The sequence below is a fragment of the Pseudophryne corroboree genome, chromosome 2, assembly GCF_028390025.1.
Source record: "Pseudophryne corroboree isolate aPseCor3 chromosome 2, aPseCor3.hap2, whole genome shotgun sequence".
NCBI classification, from domain to species: domain Eukaryota; kingdom Metazoa; phylum Chordata; class Amphibia; order Anura; family Myobatrachidae; genus Pseudophryne; species Pseudophryne corroboree.
In genome coordinates this window covers 274,018,120-274,039,237 of record NC_086445.1, presented here as the reverse complement: position 1 = coordinate 274,039,237, position 21,118 = coordinate 274,018,120, and the positions used below count along the sequence as shown (strand labels likewise).

The 21,118-nt window shown below is 44.5% G+C and overlaps 1 protein-coding gene across 1 annotated transcript in view; it reads right to left on the bottom strand.

The window, feature by feature from the left end:
• ERICH6B (glutamate rich 6B) overlaps window positions 1-21,118 on the bottom strand; it is a 385,650-nt gene that overhangs the window by 276,807 nt on the left and 87,725 nt on the right. Inside the window, exon 3 of the mRNA XM_063952820.1 lies at window positions 399-447. Within this exon, the coding sequence (XP_063808890.1) occupies window positions 399-447 (49 nt within the window). The remainder of the gene's footprint in view (window positions 1-398; window positions 448-21,118) is intronic.

Sequence of the window (21,118 nt, the reverse complement as noted above, 5' to 3'; positions counted from 1 at the left end):
TGGATCATTTGGGCGCATTAACTCTGCGGGACTATGATAATGGTCAGAGAGTATTAAAAGTCATTTTACAGGAGAAAATTCACGCAATTTGCATGGACAGAATTAACCCTGAACAGTATAAGGATAACTCATAGTATTAACAAAGTGTCTGGGAGGAGCACTGTGACTCCCCAATAAAAGTTTAATTGATACCTTAAATTGTTATTTATCTGTTTGACATCAATACAATCTATGATTCACACCGGTGACATAACATTATAATCAAGACTACATAGACAAGGTGAACACTGACACCCCATAACTTCAATTATCAGGGGCTGAGCGCTGTGTTGTACATACTCTCCAGTCCGGTATAAGCCTGGGCACTACACCCACTACATTAAAAGCAATGAACATACCTATGAATTTGTGGTACAGAATCACTTGATGTAAACACTTTATTGTTACCTGCAAGAAAAAAAAATATACAAACTTAATACTGCACATTATAATTAGAAATAATATATTATTCAATAGCTGTGAAATAAAATGTTGGTAAAGAATGCAAATGTGGCTTGTGTTTATGTTCATCTTATGAACTTTTGTATATTAGTGCATGATGAGTGTGCACACACACACACACACACACACACACACACACACACACACACACACACACACACTCTTCTGGCATCGCCCTCTGTTGTATGACTGTAACATTAGTGCAAGATTTTAGTGTAAACTAATTTCCTATGTATATTTAATAGTTAATAGATAAAAGCTTATCCTTGTCCATGACTGTATACTCTATTTAGTAATGGATTACCTAGATTGCCATGTTATTACATGTAACTCTATATTATATACCCAATATAGCCCCACTTGATGCATCAGCATTGGTTTAATAACTGAATACTGATTATGTTCAGCCTCTTTAATAAATGTATATGTTTCTTTTACAGTTTATTATTATTGTGTGGATGTCACAATACAGAGGGGCATATTCAGAGGCAGTTTGAGAGTGGAGGGGGCATAAGAAAAGGCTCTGAATGCCTTCCACCCTCAACCCCCTTCATCTGCAGTGCAATAGACTGTCATTGTGCCGCAGTCTACTAAGCATGTACAGGTCCCTGGAAACATGGTGCTTGCGTCTTGTTCTCAGGGACCAAGCTATGTAGGATAATTAACTCAGATAAGGATTCAGAGTCCCTACAAAACAACTTAGTTAAACAGGAAGTTTGGGCAGCCAAATGGAGAATGAGGTTTAATATAGACAAATGTAAAGTCATGCACTTTGGGGCTAAAAATAATAATACAACCTACAAATTGAATAATAGGGAAGGTTAGGGGAGACGGTTTTAGAAAAAATGTTGGGGTGCTCATTGATAATAGACTTAACAACAGTACCCAATGTGAAATTGCAGCAACAAAGGCAAGTAAGGAACTAGCATGCATAAAACGGGGTATTGAGACAAGGGATGATTTCATAATCCTGCCATTACATAAATCATTGGTACGGCCACATCTTGAATATTGTGTACAATTCTGGGCACCACATTATAAAAAGGATATACTCGAGCTGGAAAGGGTTCAGAGGCGAGCTACAAAATTGATTAAGGGGTTAGAGGCACTGGATTATGAGGAAAGGCTTATTAGGTTAGATATGTTTACACTAGAAAAGAGGCGTCTAAGAGGGGACATTATAAATATTTATAAATATATTAAAGGGCAATACATTGAGCTAACAGGAGATCTGTTTATTGAGAAATCTCTACACAGGACACGCGAACACCCTCTGAGGTTAGAGGATAGGAAATTTCATACCCAGCAAAGGAGAGGGTTCTTCACAGCAAGGGCAGTAAGGATCTGGAATTCTTTGCCAGTGAAGGTAGTAATGTCGGACTCGGTCATTACTTTTAAAAACTGGTTAGGTAAATTTCTAACTGAAAAAGACATCCAAGGATATAACTTCTAAATAAATGTATTTTAGAAAAATGTATTTTGGGAAAACTATGGATTCTTTTTTTTTTTTTTTAATTAAGAAGATCACAGCATAGTACATTGATCATACAATACCAGGTGCACAAAATCAAATAACATTATAATTAACAAAAGGTCTCAAAAAACATTAACTAATGAGTAATCCATTTTTGAAAGAATTAAACAGTGAGGAAATTATCCTCAAATATAACGGTATAGCAAAACTGTTAGGAAAAACAAAGAAGAGCAAAGAAAACATAAGAAAGAAAGAGGAAATTAGTACCCCTGGGGTGGGGCATCAGTGAAAAAGAGAGCAATCGAGTATTCACACTGGGGAGCTGTGGAAAAATGGTGACACAATGTTCTGGGATGCTAGCCAGAGACCCCAAACTTTGTCAAACGATTTGGCATAGTGGTTAATTACTGTATACTCATCATGTATTCCATCTTATAAATGTACCATAAAGCGTGAAAGGACATGTTAGAAAAGAGGGCATTTTCCAACAAACAGCTATTTGACAAGTTGTTGCAGAGATAATTTGTCGTATCAACTTATTTTGATAATTAGATAATTCAGGAAACCCCAATGGGAGTAGAAAATATTTAGGGTCACAATGAACTGAGACCCCAAGTACCCGTGCGATAAGAGATATGGGGGTATATGCAATTGCGGTCGAATTCCCGAAATTGTCGAATTTCGGGTCATTTTCAACCAAAAAAAAAAATCGCCTATGCAATTCAGTGCTTTCCGACCAAAAAACGGACTTTCAAAATTCGACTTTTTGAAATTCGACTTTTTGCAAATTCGACTTTTCTGCAATGATACAAGTGCTGCAATTCGACCAAAGCATATTCAATTCAAGTTTGGAAATTCGACAGCAGTGCTTTTAGACAGCAAATTCGTCATTTTCAATCCGCCACACTTTGGAGGGTGAAAACAAATAAAAAAATGTTAAACATGTTTTTTTTTTGTGTTTTTTTTGGGGGGAATAGCAGATCTATTTATATTAGAAGGGATTAGGTACTTTTTTTTTTTTTTTTGGAGGCACAAATATTATTTATATATTTTTTAAAATATTATTATTATTATTTTTTTTTTTTTATGCTGGAACGGTGAAATCATAAAAAAAAATGGCGTGGGGTCCCCCCTCCAAAGCATAACCAGCCTCGGGCTCTTCGAGCTGGTCCTGGTTCTAAAAATGCGGGGAAAAAATTGACAGGGGATCCCCCGTATTTTTAAAACCAGCACCGGGCTCTGCGCCTGGTGCTGGTGCCAAAAATACGGGGGACAAAAAGAGTAGGGGTCCCCCGTATTTTTAACACCAGCATCGGGCTCCACTAGCTGGACAGATAATGCCACAGCCGGGGGTCACTTTTATGCCGTGCCCTGCGGCCGTGGCATTAAATATCCAACTAGTCTTCCCTGGCCGGGGTACCCTGGGGGAGTGGGGACCCCTTCAATCAAGGGGTCCCCCCCCCCCCAGCCACCCAAGGGCCAGGGGTGAAGCCCGAGGCTGTCCCCCCCCATCCAATGGGCTGCGGATGGGGGGGCTGATAGCCTTTTGTGATAATAAAAAGATATTGTTTTTTCCAGTAGTACTACAAGTCCCAGCAAGCCTCCCCCGCAAGCTGGTACTTGGAGAACCACAAGTACCAGCATGCGGGAGAAAAACGGGCCCGCTGGTACCTGTAGTACTACTGGGGAAAAAATACCCAAATAAAAACAGGACACACACACCGTCGACAGTAAAACTTTATTTCATACGTCGACACACACATACTTACCTATGTTCACACGCCGACATCGGTCCTCTTCTCCATGTAGAATCCACGGATACCTGAAAAGAAAAGATCAATATACTCACCTCAGCCATGGTCCAGAGATAAATCCACGTACTTGGCAAAAAAACAAACCGAACACCCGCTCCATGCCGGACTGAAAGGGCTCCCATGCTGACACATGGGACACCTTTCCACGAATGAGACCTGTCAGTGACAGCTGTCACAGAAAGGTCTCTAAGCCAATCAGGAAGCGCAACTTCGTTGCGCTCACCTGATTGGCTGTGCGCTGTCTGTACTGTGACAGCACATCACAAAGCCGCTCCATTACTTTCAATGGTGGGAACTTAGCGGCTAGCGGTAAGGTCATCCGCCGGTCAGCGGCTGACCGGCGGGTGACCCCACCGCTACCCGCAAAGTTCCCACCATTGAAAGTAATGGAGCGGCTTTGCGATGTGCTGTCACAGTACAGACAGCGCACAGCCAATCAGGTGAGCGCCACGGAAGTAGCGCTTCCTGATTGGCTGAAGGGACGTCAGTGACAGGAGTCACGTGATGTCCCGGCATTCGGGAGAAAGGGGTCTGATGTGAAAGCATTGGACCCCTTTCTAGTCCGGTATGGAGCGGGTTTTTGCGTGTTTTTTTTTTTAAACAAGTACGTGGATTTTACTCTCTGGACGTGGATTTATCTCTGGACGCTGGAAGGTGAGTATAATTTTTTCACAGGTACCCTCGGATCGTCGGAGACCGTGGCAGTCGGCGTGTCAACATAGGTAAGTATGTGTGTGTCGGTAGTGTGTAATAAAGTTTTACTATCAAGGTGTGTGTGTCCTGTTTTTATTTGGGTATTTTTTCCCCAGTAGTACTACAGGTACCAGCGGACCCGTTTTTCTCCCGCATGCTGGTACTTGTGGTTCTCCAAGTACCAGCTTGCGGGGGAGGCTTGCTGGGACTTGTAGTACTGCTGGAAAAGACAATATCTTTTTATTATCACAAAAGGCTATCAGCCCCCCCATCCGCAGCCCATTGGATGGGGGGGGGACAGCCTCGGGCTTCACCCCTGGCCCTTGGGTGGCTGGGGGGGGGACCCCTTGATTGAAGGGGTCCCCACTCCCCCAGGGTACCCCGGCCAGGGGTGACTAGTTGGATATTTAATGCCACGGCCGCAGGGCACGGCATAAAAGTGACCCCCGGCTGTGGCATTATCTGTCCAGCTAGTGGAGCCCGATGCTGGTGTTAAAAATACGGGGGACCCCTACTCTTTTTGTCCCCCGTATTTTTGGCACCAGCACCAGGCGCAGAGCCCGGTGCTGGTTTTAAAAATACGGGGGATCCCTGGCCAATTTTTCCCCTGCGTTTTTAGAACCAGGACCAGCTCGATGAGCCCGAGGCTGGTTATGCTTTGGAGGGGGGACCCCACGCCATTTTTTTTCCGGGTTTTTCACGTTTTTTTACCGTTTTTTAAAATCGCGGCAAAATCCGCCAAATCGGCCGATTTTCGCCCGCGACTCTGGCGAATCCGTTTTTCATTGAATATGGTGAATTCCGGAAGCCACCTTCCGGGATTCACCTGTCGAATTGAGTCGAATTAAAAAACGGCGAAAATTGCCGCGAATTCGACCGCAATTGCATATACCCCATGATTTCCTTCCAGAGTATAACTATTTTTGGGCATGAACACCATATATGTATGAATGCGTCCTCCTCAAAACATCTTCTACAGCATCTATCGGAAGTGTCAGGGTACATTGAATGTAAGCGGGAAGGGTAGTACCACTTACTGTATACAGTAGTTTATTTACATTTTCTTTAACTTTAACACATATTGAGCTAGAAATGTCCTTGTCCCAAATCACGACCACTCATCAGAGTCCAAACTAATTCCCAGATCATTCTCCCAGGCTGTTACATGAGGATCCCGAGCAGTGGGTTCATGCCCAACCAGTAGTGCATATAAATCAGAAATTAAACCCTTGGTAGAGGAAAGCCTCCAGCAAAGGATCTCAAAATTTGTAAGTGGCCTATTAGTGAGAAGAATTCCCTTCTTAGAATGGAAGTGTCTGAGCTGTAAATATCGGAAAAAGTCTGTGGATGGGAGTCCTGTACATTGCTAAATCTGAGAAAATTGGGGAAAGTTAAGATCCCTGGTAATGTCATTCAGAAACAGAATACTCCCCTTTTTCCAATGATAAAAGGAAGACCTACTCATACCAGGGGGCAAATCGGGATTATGGAATAACGGAACAAGAGGAGAAGGACCGGAGGACAATTTATATTTTCTGTTGACATAATCCCAAATGGATATGGAGCAAGAGACAATTGGATGGGATTTCACTGATCTAGGGTGACTCGTTCTTGGGAGCCAGAGGAGGGAAGAAAGCGTGGAAAGACCCAACTCGTCAGCTTTAATGTTAACCCAGACCTTAATAGCACCAGAATTACACCATTGTACTTTCTGCGCCAGTTGCACTGCTAAATAATATCTCCTAAAGTCTGGGATATCTAGGCCTCCACCTTGAGATGGACGCTGTAGTAATTTCAGCCGGACCCTAGGGCATTTGCCAGCCCAGATAAAATGGGAAGTGTGACATTGTAAATTTGAATACATAAGGGGGTATATATATATATTGGTAAAGTTTGAAAGAGATATAGGAGTCGAGGAAGTACGTTCATTTTCATAGAATTCACCCTGCCGATCCATGAAATAAATAGATTAGACCACGATTGGAGATCAGATTTAATTTGATCTAAAACACTGGGAAAGTTGGCCTGAAAAAGCTTATGAAGGTTACGTGTCAGGAAAATGCCCTAAATACTTAATCTTTTGTTTATGCCAGCAAAACTGAAATTATGCTTCTAAAGTACATTTGATAGATTCTGGTACGTAAAAATCAAGTACTTCCGTCTTGCTGGCGTTAATTTTGTAGCCTGAGTAAGTAGAATAGAGATCAATTTCTGAAAGTAGTGGTGCAAGGCCTGATCAGGGTTAGTGAGAGAGATGAGGACATCGTCCACATATAACACTATTTTACGCTCTGCAGTTCCGGTTTTCACTCCCGAAACCGCTGTATTGCAGTGAATGTTTGCCGCCAGAGGTTCCATTACTAAAGCAAAAATAAGGGGCGAAGGCGGGAAGCCCTATCTGGTACCGTTAGTAATTCCGAAGCTCGAAGAGGTAGTTTGATTAACTATGACCCTTGCAGTAGGAGATCAGTATAATGCTGAGATACCCTCCTAAATTTTACCAGAAAAAAACATTTTTCAGAGTATTTCAAAGGTGAAGGGCAATGAAATTCAGTCGAACGCCTTCTCCGCGTCCAATGCCATAATAAGTGTGGGGCAATTTTGTTTGTGGATAGATAGTATGAATTAAATCAGTGGATCTTCTAGTATTGTCAGGCGCTTGGCGTCCTGGAATGAAACCTACTTAGTCCAAATGAACCAAGTGAGGAAGAAGGGGGACCAAACGAGAGGCCAAGATCTTGGTATAAATTTTTAAGTCAATGTTTAGCAAAGAAATCGGCCTGTAATTTTGGCATAATGTTGGGTCTTTATCAGGTTTCCACAATACCAGCTTGGGTGGTGGCAGGAGCAAACGATGCCCCTTCCAAAATGTTTTTAAAAAGAGAGGTAATGTGCCGTGCTAATTCTGTAGAAAATAACTTATAGTACTGTGCTGTGAGTCCATCAGGATCCGGGGGCCGCAGAGGGCCTAATTGATACTACCGTTTCTTCTACTGAAATGGACTCATTCAGTACCGAAAACTGGGACCTAGAAATACAAGGCAGGGGAATTAATGATAAGTAGGAACGTATCACCTCGACTCCAGCAGGGGGAGAAAGAGTGGTGTGTGACAAACTATAGAATGAGTTGTAATATTCTTTAAACTCCTCCACCATGACCATGATCATACGTGTGGGATCCTAACTTGGTAGATTATAATTTGTCAATCATACCTTTTGCATGCTTACATCTAAGTTTATTTGCCAGGCAGTGTCAATTTTACCTGTTTATTGTAAAAATATTGGCATAGCTTCTGTAAAATAACCACTGCAGGGTTAGACAAGAGAGTATTTAGCTGGCCTTTAAGCTTTTCTATTTGGGATAACAGAGTGGCACAGGGAGACTGTTTATGTTGTGTGGTCAGAGCAGCAATTTGGGTCTCGAGAGAAGAGATTTCTTGAGCTGCCTTTTTCGTGATTGCAGCCAATTTAGCTATTAATTGACCCTTAATTGTAGCCTTATGTTCTTCCCATATTATACCAGGGGAAATGTCGGGGGAAGAGTTTTCTTCAAAGTATAGTCATATGGCAACCTTAATTTCGGCCTGGGTGGAAGGGTGTTCCGGAGTGGAGTCATTAAGGTGCCATTCACATTCTCCTCGAGAGGCTCTATAAATGTCCAATAGGATATAGACTCCAGAGTGGTCAGTCCATGTAAATGGTGTGATCCCCACCTCTGTGATCATAGAAGTGATAGAATGGGATACATGTATCATATCGATCCTTGAATATATTTGATGTGGGGCTGAAAAGGAGTATAATCCCTAGCTAGGGAGTGTTTTAAGCGCCATGAATCACACAAACTGTATTGTTTCAAGGAAGAAGTGAGAGTGCAAGAGGCCCTGGTGGAAGAAAAGACCATTTTATGGGTAGCGGAGGATGAGGAGGAGGATCAATTACTGTATTAAAGTCTCTCCTTAGGATTATGTGTCCCTGCGCCACTCTGCCCATATTTCGGAATAATGAACAAAAAAACTGTGACTGTTCCTGGTTAGGCGCATACACTGAAATCAAACTCAAAGTTAGAGTCTCGGATCGAAGGGTGCCAGATACCATTATATAATGACCCTCTGTATCTATTATCATTTTAGAGTGTAAAAATGGAATGTTACGATGGATTAAAATAGTGACTCCTCGCTTTTTACAATTGGTAGGTGCAAAAACGGTCTGAGAAAATTGCTTACCTTGAAGCTGCGAGTGAGGTCCTTTGAAGTGAGTCTCTTGAAGGAAAACTATATAAGCTTTCTCCCTACAGCAGGCACCCAGAACTACCATGCATTTCTTGGGAGAATTGAGCCCATTCACATTAATGGACAAGAGTTTAAGAGTCATGGTGTATTGTTAGAAGGGTCTCTATATACAAACTGCAACCCGAAAAGGTGGAAGGAACCCCCCCCCCAATTCTATGAGGTCCACCCCAAGAAAGAGAGAGAGAAAGAGAAAAAAAAGAAGAAAGGGAAAAAGATAAACATTATGGGGTATATGCAATTCCGGGCGAATTGCTGCTATTTTTCGCCCGTTTTTTAATTCAACAATTCGACCGTAGAATTCCGGCCGGCGGGTGCCGGAATTCAACATATTCAATAAAAAACGGATTCGACAGTCCCGCTGTAGAAAAACAGACCAATTGATGGAGAGTGTGCGTCCTGGATTCAACTTTTCTGACGGCGCAAAAATGGTTAAAAAAACACAGAAAAAAATTGCGTGGGGTACCCCCTCCAAAGCATAACCAGCCTCGGGCTCTTTGAGCCGGTCATGGTTGTAAAAATACGGGGGAAAAATGAACAGGGGATCCCCTGTATTTTTAGAACCAGCACCGGGATCTGCGTCCGGTCCTGGTGCAAAAAATACAGGGGACAAAAAGCGTAGGGGTCCCCCGTATTTTTTTAAACAGCACCGGGCTCCACTAGCTGGGGAGATAATGCCACAGCCGGGGGACACTTTTATACCGGTCCCTGCGGCCGTGGCATTAAATACCCAACTAGTCACCCCTGGCTGGGGTACCCTGGAGGAGTGGGGACCCCTTAAATCAAAGGGTCCCCCCCCTCCAGCCACCCAAGGGCCAGGGGTAAAGCCCGAGGCTGTCCCCCCCATCCAAGGGCTGCGGATGGGGGGCTGATAGCCTTGAGTAAAATGAAAGAATATTGTTTTTTGCAGAATAAATACAAGTCCCAGCAAGCCTCCCCCGCAAGCTGGTAATTGGAGAACCACAAGTACCAGCATGCAGGGGAAAAACGGGCCCGCTGGTACCTGTAGTTCTTCTGCAAAAAAAATACCCAAATAAAAACAGGACACGCACACCTTGACAAGTACAACTTTATTACACACATGCCGACACACACATACTTACCTATGTTCACACGCCGACTGTGTCCACGTCTTCAAGAAGAATCCGGGGTACCTGAAAATAAAATTATACTCCCCTAAATCCAGTGTCCTGTTATTATTTGTAATCCACGTACTTGGCAAAATAAAAAACGCATACCCAATCCACACGGACTGAAAGGGGTCCCATGTTTACACATGGGACCCCTTTCCCCGAATGCTGAGACCCCCCCCCCGTGACTCCTGTCACAGAGGGTCCCTTCAACCAATCAGGGAGCGCCATGTCGTGGCACTCTACTGATTGGCTATGCGCGTCTGAGCTGGCAGACAGCGCATCGCACAGCCCCTCCATTATATTCAATGGTGGGAACTTTGCGGTCAGTGGTGAGGTCACCCGCGGTCAGCCGCTGACCACGAGTAACCTCACCGCTGACCGCAAAGTTCCCACCATTGAAGATAATGGAGGGGCTGTGCGATGCGCTGTCTGCCAGCTCAGACGTGCATAGGAAATCAGGAGAGTGCCACGACGTGGCGCTCCCTGGTTGCCTGAAGGGACCCTCTGTGACAAGAGTCACGGGGGATCTCAGCATTCGGGGAAAGGGGTCCCATGTGTAAACATGGGACCCCTTTCAGTCCGTGTGGATCGGGTATGGTGTTTTTTATTTTGCCAAGTACGTGAATTACAAATAATAACAGGACACTGGATTTAGGGGAGTATAATTTTATTTTCATGTACCTCGGATTCTTCTTGGAGACGTCGACAGATGGAGACATGGACACAGTCGGCGTGTGAACATAGGTAAGTATGTGTGTGTTGTCATGTGTATAATAAAGTTGTACTTGTCAAGGTGTGCGTGTCCTGTTTTTATTTGGGTATTTTTTTGCAGAAGAACTACAGGTACCAGCGGGCCCATTTCCCCCGCATGCTGGTATTTGTGGTTCTCCAAGTACCAGCTTGCGGGGGAGGCTTGCTGGGACTTGTAGTTCTTCTGCAAAAACAATATTCTTTAATTATACTCAAGGCTATCAGCCCCCCATCCGCAGCCCTTGGATGGGGGGGGACAGCCTCGGGCTTCACCCCTGGCCCTTGGGTGGCTGGAGGGGGAGACCCCTTGATTTAAGGGGTCCCTACTCCTCCAGGGTACCCCGGCCAGGGGTGACTAGTTGGGTATTTAATGCCACGGCCGCAGGGACCGGTATAAAAGTGTCCCCCGGCTGTGGCATTATCTCCCCAGCTAGTGGAGCCCGGTGCTGGTTCAAAAAATACGGGGGACCCCTACGCTTTTTGTCCCCTGTATTTTTTGCACCAGGACCGGGCGCAGAGCCCGGTGCTGGTTCTAAAAATACGGGGGATCCCGTATCCGTTCCCCCCCCCCCGTGTTTTTACAACCAGGACCGGCTCAAAGAGCCCGAGGCTGGTTATGCTTAGGAGGGGGGACCGCACGCATTTTTTTTTCGTGAATTTAACCCATTCCCACCCCTTCCCACTGAAAACCATGCTCTCTCAATTTTAGTCAGTTTAAAAAAAAATATATTACTTTAAAAAATATATAAATAATAGTTGCCAAACCTAATAGACAAACCAAGTACCTAATCCCTTCTAATATAAATAGATATGCTATTAGCAATAAAAAAAAACACCCAAAAAACATGTTTTAAATTTTTTTTTATTAGATTCCGCCAGCAAACTGAGGCGGAAGGAAATTGACGAAATTACTGTCAAAAAGCACTAGTCGAATCGACATTCTTCAATTGAATATACTTTTGTTGAATTGCCGCATTTTTACCACTGCAGACATGTCGAATTTTTAAAATGTCGAATTGCAAAAAGTCGAATCTGAAACGTCCGTTTTTTTGTCGAAAAGTACTGTATTGCATTGTCAATTTTTTTTTTGTGTCGAAAATGCCCCGTTTTTCAACATTTTCGGGAATTCGACCGCAATTGCATATACCCCTAAGAGAAGTAGGAGAAAGAAATTTGTAAAGGATGAAATGGCGTTGTGGGCATAAACCCTGTAGAAATGGGTCCCATATAAGGACCGCCATAAAAAAGCATACATTGTTAGCAATCACAATCAAAAGAGGGAGCATGGGGTTGTGGCAAATCCATGCAATACGGCTATATGAGCCTGATCCCTTGTTTATCAGTCGAAGCTGAAACAAACTAACAGAAACCCAAAAACTGGGAAAAATGACCTGTGTCAAACCTGGAGGAAGGGGGGTATAGGATGAGCTAGGGGGTTGGAAATGGAAGAAAAAGTAAGCAGGGTGGGAAGTAAGGAGACAAAAAAAAACAGGAGCAGCAGCGGTGAATAAACCTCAACATAATAATTTTCTAGTATTCACAATGTGTGAGAACTATGACATATATCCTCTGCGTACGTAGCATATAATGTTGCAAATAACAACTGTAAAGGATACTGTAGATTGCCACAAAACGAAAATGGGGACAGACCTGTCTGCCATTGGCAAAAGTGTCAAAGTGATCCAAATAATTACTAGTAAGGAAAAGGAACGGGCCAGAAATGGCTGCAACTTTTCAAGGAGGGTCACAGTCCTTGTTGTGATGGTGAGTCACCCTTGTCCATTTCGGAGGTGGTGGCCTCAAACGCTGAGGTTTCAGGGATGTATTAGAAGTGGTGGGAACAGCAGGTGCTTCTGGAAGAATGTCAAGTTTAGCCAATAACTCCTGACACTGTGTTAAAGTTTTTATAGTATAAATAGAATTATTGGCAAAGGTTTGGAGCATAAATGGGAATCCCCAACGAAAACAGATTTGATGTTGGCAAAGTATTTTTGTGATCGGTTGAAGGTTATCTTCTCCTTTGATCGGTAATAATGAAGGCGGACTATTATGTCTCTAGGTGGTTGAGACAGAGATGGCTTGGAACGTAAGGCTTTGTGTGCTCTGTCACAGACACAATCCTCATTTGTAATTAAGGAAGCAAGAATTGAAAAAAAATCTTTTAGAAAGTCCTGTAATGAGTAATTCTGAATCGACTCTGCCACATTGCGTATTCTGAGATTATTATGTCGGGAGCAGTTCTCTTTGTACTCTGATGCTAAAAAGTTAGTCCACTTATCTTACGTGTTGCGCCACCATGCACAGGGCCGCCTCGTGACTACCACAACCAAAAAGAGTGTCTCTCCAAAAACACAATGGCAAACAAATACAAGATACAAAAGTATGGCTGCGGAAAACACCTGGCGCCCAAATGAATTTTTCCTTATTTAAATAAATATTAAAAGAATACAACCCTCCAAATGGGAAGAAACGTCCACTCCTGAATTCTCCCAGATCCTCCTCTTAACGAGTATCCTTGTAAGGACAGCATATAGAACAGAGGGGAGAGGGGGGCCACATGTGTAATACAGTTTTAATACAACACACAATGACAGATGAAATACAATGAACACAAAGTGATGGTATCAAACATCCACGTGTGTGAGCCACAGAGGAAATGAATGCAACAATTACCAGAGCGATTGAGAACCCACAAAAAGTTCTCAATCAAGTTCTTAAGTACCAGATTCCGCCCGGGCAGGTGACTGGAAATACCCTGGTCCTTGGATCAGCATGCACCTCCGCTGGACACAGACCACTGGAGTCGTAGGAAGCCGACGCGTTTCAACTCCTTTCCGGAGTCTTTTTCAAGGCAGGAAAATTAGAGATGAGCGCCGGAAATTTTTCGGGTTTTGTGTTTTGGTTTTGGGTTCGGTTCAGCGGCCGTGTTTTGGGTTCGACAGCGTTTTGGCAAAACCTCACCGAATTTTTTTTGTCGGATTCGGGTGTGTTTTGGATTCGGGTGTTTTTTTCCAAAAAACCTAAAAAACAGCTTAAATCATAGAATTTGGCGGTCATTTTGATCCCAAAGTATTATTAACCTCAAAAACCATAATTTCCACTCATTTTCAGTCTATTCTGAATACCTCACACCTCACAATATTATTTTTAGTCCTAAAATTTGCACCGAGGTCGCTGTGTGAGTAAGATAAGCGACCCTAGTGGCCGACACAAACACCGGGCCCATCTAGGAGTGGCACTGCAGTGTCACGCAGGATGTCCCTTCCAAAAAACCCTCCCCAAACAGCACATGACGCAAAGAAAAAAAGAGGCGCAATGAGGTAGCTGTGTGAGTAAGATTAGCGACCCTAGTGGCCGACACAAACACCGGGCCCATCTAGGAGTGGCACTGCAGTGTCACGCAGGATGTCCCTTCCAAAAAACCCTCCCCAAACAGCACATGACGCAAAGAAAAAAAGAGGCGCAATGAGGTAGCTGTGTGAGTAAGATAAGCGACCCTAGTGGCCGACACAAACACCGGGCCCATCTAGGAGTGGCACTGCAGTGTCACGCAGGATGTCCCTTCCAAAAAACCCTCCCCAAACAGCACATGACGCAAAGAAAAATAAAAGAAAAAAGAGGTGCAAGATGGAATTGTCCTTGGGCCCTCCCACCCACCCTTATGTTGTATAAACAAAACAGGACATGCACACTTTAACCAACCCATCATTTCAGTGACAGGGTCTGCCACACGACTGTGACTGATATGACGGGTTAGTTTGGACCCCCCCCAAAAAAGAAGCAATTAATCTCTCCTTGCACAAACTGGCTCTACAGAGGCAAGATGTCCACCTCATCATCACCCTCCGATATATCACCGTGTACATCCCCCTCCTCACAGATTATCAATTCGTCCCCACTGGAATCCACCATCTCAGCTCCCTGTGTACTTTGTGGAGGCAATTGCTGCTGGTCAATGTCTCCGCGGAGGAATTGATTATAATTCATTTTAATGAACATCATCTTCTCCACATTTTCTGGATGTAACCTCGTACGCCGATTGCTGACAAGGTGAGCGGCGGCACTAAACACTCTTTCGGAGTACACACTTGTGGGAGGGCAACTTAGGTAGAATAAAGCCAGTTTGTGCAAGGGCCTCCAAATTGCCTCTTTTTCCTGCCAGTATAAGTACGGACTGTGTGACGTGCCTACTTGGATGCGGTCACTCATATAATCCTCCACCATTCTATCAATGTTGAGAGAATCATATGCAGTGACAGTAGACGACATGTCCGTAATCGTTGTCAGGTCCTTCAGTCCGGACCAGATGTCAGCATCAGCAGTCGCTCCAGACTGCCCTGCATCACCGCCAGCGGGTGGGCTCGGAATTCTGAGCCTTTTCCTCGCACCCCCAGTTGCGGGAGAATGTGAAGGAGGAGATGTTGACAGGTCGCGTTCCGCTTGACTTGACAATTTTGTCACCAGCAGGTCTTTCAACCCCAGCAGACTTATGTCTGCCGGAAAGAGAGATCCAAGGTAGGCTTTAAATCTAGGATCGAGCACGGTGGCCAAAATGTAGTGCTCTGATTTCAACAGATTGACCACCCGTGAATCCTTGTTAAGCGAATTAAGGGCTCCATCCACAAGTCCCACATGCCTAGCGGAATCGCTCCGTGTTAGCTCCTCCTTCAATGTCTCCAGCTTCTTCTGCAAAAGCCTGATGAGGGGAATGACCTGACTCAGGCTGGCAGTGTCTGAACTGACTTCACGTGTGGCAAGTTCAAAGGGCATCAGAACCTTGCACAACGTTGAAATCATTCTCCACTGCGCTTGAGACAGGTGCATTCCACCTACTATATCGTGCTCAATTGTATAGGCTTGAATGGCCTTTTGCTGCTCCTCCAACCTCTGAAGCATATAGAGGGTTGAATTCCACCTCGTTACCACTTCTTGCTTCAGATGATGGCAGGGCAGGTTCAGTAGTTTTTGGTGGTGCTCCAGTCTTCTGTACGTGGTGCCTGTACGCCGAAAGTGTCCCGCAATTCTTCTGGCCACCGACAGCATCTCTTGCACGCCCCTGTCGTTTTTTAAAAAATTCTGCACCACCAAATTCAAGGTATGTGCAAAACATGGGACGTGCTGGAATTTGCCCATATTTAATGCACACACAATATTGCTGGCGTTGTCCGATGCCACAAATCCACAGGAGAGTCCAATTGGGGTAAGCCATTCCGCGATGATCTTCCTCAGTTGCCGTAAGAGGTTTTCAGCTGTGTGCGTATTCTGGAAAGCGGTGATACAAAGCGTAGCCTGCCTAGGAAAGAGTTGGCGTTTGCGAGATGCTGCTACTGGTGCCGCCGCTGCTGTTCTTGCGGCGGGAGTCCATACATCTACCCAGTGGGCTGTCACAGTCATATAGTCCTGACCCTGCCCTGCTCCACTTGTCCACATGTCCGTGGTTAAGTGGACATTGGGTACAACTGCATTTTTTAGGACACTGGTGAGTCTTTTTCTGACGTCCGTGTACATTCTCGGTATCGCCTGCCTAGAGAAGTGGAACCTAGTGGAATACCATATTTGGTAACGGGGGCACACTGCCTCAATAAATTGTCTAGTTCCCTGTGAACTAACGGCGGATACCGGACGCACGTCTAACACCAACATAGTTGTCAAGGCCTCAGTTATCCGCTTTGCAGCAGGATGACTGCTGTGATATTTCATCTTCTTCGCAAAGGACTGTTGAACAGTCAATTGCTTACTGGAAGTAGTACAAGTGGGCTTACGACTTCCCCTCTGGGATGACCATCGACTCCCAGCAGCAACAACAGCAGCGCCAGCAGCAGTAGGCGTTACACGCAAGGATGCATCGGAGAAATCCCAGGCAGGAGAGGACTCGTCAGAATTGCCAGTGACATTGCCTGCAGGACTATTGGCATTCCTGGGGAAGGAGGAAATTGACACTGAGGGAGTTGGTGGGGTGGTTTGCGTGAGCTTGGTTACAAGAGGAAGGGATTTACTGGTCAGTGGACTGCTTCCGCTGTCACCCAAAGTTTTTGAACTTGTCACTGACTTATTATGAATGCGCTGCAGGTGACGTATAAGGGAGGATGTTCCGAGGTGGTTAACGTCCTTACCCCTACTTATTACAGCTTGACAAAGGGAACACACGGCTTGACACCTGTTGTCCGCATTTCTGGAGAAATACTTCCACACCGAAGAGCTGATTTTTTTGGTATTTTCACCAGGCATGTCAACGGCCATATTCCTACCACGGACAACAGGTGTCTCCCCGGGTGCCTGACTTAAACAAACCACCTCACCATCAGAATCCTCCTGGTCAATTTCCTCCCCAGCGCCAGCAACACCCATATCCTCCTCATCCTGGTGTACTTCAACACTGACATCTTCAATCTGACTATCAGGAACTGGACTGCGGGTGCTCCTTCCATCACTTGCAGGGGGCGTGCAAATGGTGGAAGGCGCATGCTCTTCACGTCCAGTGTTGGGAAGGTCAGGCATCGCAACCGACACAATTGGAGTCGGACTCTCCTTGTGGATTTGGGATTTCGAAGAACGCACAGTTCTTTGCGGTGCTACTGCTTTTGCCAGCTTTAGTCTTTTCATTTTTCAAGCGAGAGGCTGAGTGCTTCCATCCTCATGTGAAGCTGAACCACTAGCCATGAACATAGGCCAGGGCCTCAGCCGTTCCTTGCCACTCCGTGTGGTAAATGGCATATTGGCAAGTTTACGCTTCTCCTCCGACAATTTTATTTTAGGTTTTGGAGTCCTTTTTTTACTGATATTTGGTGTTTTGGATTTGACATGCTCTGTACTATGACATTGGGCATCGGCCTTGGCAGACGACGTTGCTGGCATTTCATCGTCTCGGCCATGACTAGTGGCAGCAGCTTCAGCACGAGGTGGAAGTGGATCTTGATCTTTCCCTAATTTTGGAACCTCAACATTTTTGTTCTCCATATTTTAATAGGCACAACTAAAAGGCACCTCAGGTAAACAATGGAGATGGATGGATTGGATACTAGTATACAATTATGGACGGGCTGCCGAGTGCCGACACAGAGGTAGCCACAGCCGTGAACTACCGCACTGTACTGTATCTGCTGCTAATATATAGACTGGTTGATAAAGAGATAGTATACTCGTAACTAGTATGTATGTATAAAGAAAGAAAAAAAAACCACGGTTAGGTGGTATATACAATTATGGACGGGCTGCCGAGTGCCGACACAGAGGTAGCCACAGCCGTGAACTACCGCACTGTACTGTGTCTGCTGCTAATATAGACTGGTTGATAAAGAGATAGTATACTCGTAACTAGTATGACTATAAAGAAAGAAAAAAAAACCACGGTTAGGTGGTATATACAATTATGGACGGGCTGCCGAGTGCCGACACAGAGGTAGCCACAGCCGTGAACTACCGCACTGTACTGTGTCTGCTGCTAATATATAGACTGGTTGATAAAGAGATAGTATACTCGTAACTAGTATGTATGTATAAAGAAAGAAAAAAAAAACACGGTTAGGTGGTATATACAATTATGGACGGGCTGCCGAGTGCCGACACAGAGGTAGCCACAGCCGTGAACTACCGCACTGTACTGTGTCTGCTGCTAATATATAGACTGGTTGATAAAGAGATAGTATACTCGTAACTAGTATGTATGTATAAAGAAAGAAAAAAAAACCACGGTTAGGTGGTATATACAATTATGGACGGGCTGCCGAGTGCCGACACAGAGGTAGCCACAGCCGTGAACTACCGCACTGTACTGTGTCTGCTGCTAATATATAGACTGGTTGATAAAGAGATAGTATACTCGTAACTAGTATGTATGTATAAAGAAAGAAAAAAAAAACACGGTTAGGTGGTATATACAATTATGGACGGGCTGCCGAGTGCCGACACAGAGGTAGCCACAGCCGTGAACTACCGCACTGTACTGTGTCTGCTGCTAATATATAGACTGGTTGATAAAGAGATAGTATACTCGTAACTAGTATGTATGTATAAAGAAAGAAAAAAAAACCACGGTTAGGTGGTATATACAATTATGGACGGGCTGCCGAGTGCCGACACAGAGGTAGCCACAGCCGTGAACTACCGCACTGTACTGTGTCTGCTGCTAATATATAGACTGGTTGATAAAGAGATAGTATACTCGTAACTAGTATGTATGTATAAAGAAAGAAAAAAAAAACACGGTTAGGTGGTATATACAATTATGGACGGGCTGCCGAGTGCCGACACAGAGGTAGCCACAGCCGTGAACTACCGCACTGTACTGTGTCTGCTGCTAATATATAGACTGGTTGATAAAGAGATAGTATACTCGTAACTAGTATGTATGTATAAAGAAAGAAAAAAAAAACACGGTTAGGTGGTATATACAATTATGGACGGGCTGCCGAGTGCCGACACAGAGGTAGCCACAGCCGTGAACTACCGCACTGTACTGTGTCTGCTGTTAATATATAGACTGGTTGATAAAGAGATAGTATACTCGTAACTAGTATGTATGTATAAAGAAAGAAAAAAAAACCACGGTTAGGTGGTATATACAATTATGGACGGGCTGCCGAGTGCCGACACAGAGGTAGCCACAGCCGTGAACTACCGCACTGTACTGTGTCTGCTGCTAATATAGACTGGTTGATAAAGAGATAGTATACTCGTAACTAGTATGTATGTATAAAGAAAGAAAAAAAAACCACGGTTAGGTGGTATATACAATTATGGACGGGCTGCCGAGTGCCGACACAGAGGTAGCCACAGCCGTGAACTACCGCACTGTACTGTGTCTGCTGCTAATATAGACTGGTTGATAAAGAGATAGTATACTCGTAACTAGTATGACTATAAAGAAAGAAAAAAAAACCACGGTTAGGTGGTATATACAATTATGGACGGGCTGCCGAGTGCCGACACAGAGGTAGCCACAGCCGTGAACTACCGCACTGTACTGTGTCTGCTGCTAATATAGACTGGTTGATAAAGAGATAGTATACTACTAATATTATATATACTGGTGGTCAGGTCACTGGTCACTAGTCACACTGGCAGTGGCACTCCTGCAGCAAAAGTGTGCACTGTTTAATTTTAATATAATATTATGTACTCCTGGCTCCTGCTATAACCTATAACTGGCACTGCAGTGCTCCCCAGTCTCCCCCACAATTATAAGCTGTGTGAGCTGAGCACAGTCAGATATATATATACATTGATGCAGCACACTGGGCTGAGCAGTGCACACAGATATGGTATGTGACTGAGTCACTGTGTGTATCGTTTTTTTCAGGCAGAGAACGGATATATTAAATAAAACAAACAACTGCACTGTCTGGTGGTCACTGTGGTCGTCAGTCACTAAACTCTGCACTCTCTTCTACAGTATCACAGCCTCAGGTCAATCTCTCTCTCTCTCTCTCAACCCTAATCTAAATGGAGAGGACGCCAGCCACGTCCTCTCCCTATCAATCTCAATGCACGTGTGAAAATGGCGGCGACGCGCGGCTCCTTATATAGAATCCGAGTCTCGCGATAGAATCCGAGCCTCGCGAGAATCCGACAGCGTCATGATGACGTTCTGGCGCGCTCGGGTTAACCGAGCAAGGCGGGAAGATCCGAGTCGCTCGGACCCGTGAAAAAAAACATGAAGTTCGGGCGGGTTCGGATTCAGAGAAACCGAACCCGCTCATCTCTAGGCAGGATACCATCTTTCGTTTCCCTCTTGAGTATTTAACATGTTTAATGTCCAATCGCATGCAGCGCTGTCTCGTTATGATACGTTTCTCCCGGTGTGTGTCCGCCGTCGGGTTGCCATGGATACCGGAAGTGTGATTCCGTCACTTCCGCTCTCACGGCTCTTTGTATGTTACCAGGGCATCCCAGCGTATCAATACGTCCGTCCGTGCACCATCCACACTTGGGTTGTCATGGCAACTAGATATCCACAACGGTCTTTCCTTGTAGTAGTTTACACTGGCTAACAGGCCGCTGTCAGGACGGGCCATATATAGCTCAGATGGACTCCAATGAATCATATCAGGTGTGCGCTTGAGAGTCCTATTCCAGTCCATATGACAACTTTGAGTAAATCACCAAAAGTCTAAAATATGTATAAAAAATAGTGCTAAATCATACAATAAAACATTTAATAAAAACAAATGATTTTAAAAGACAAGACAATGTTTATCCAGATAGTCAGCATTTATATGAACCACTTGAGTTCAAAATCATTGTTTAAACCCATAGGGTGCAAAGTATTCAATTCATATATAAAATTCATTTCGCTTTTAGCTAAAAGTGTATTGACATCCCGTTGTCGTGGTCCACATTTTACTACCTTAATAGCCCCAAATCTCATTATACCCCTTGTGGAGCTACCATGGTGTATCCTAAAATGGTTTGACAAGGCATGGGTTTCTAGACCTTTCTTAATGTTCCTACAATGCTCGCCAAGGCGAG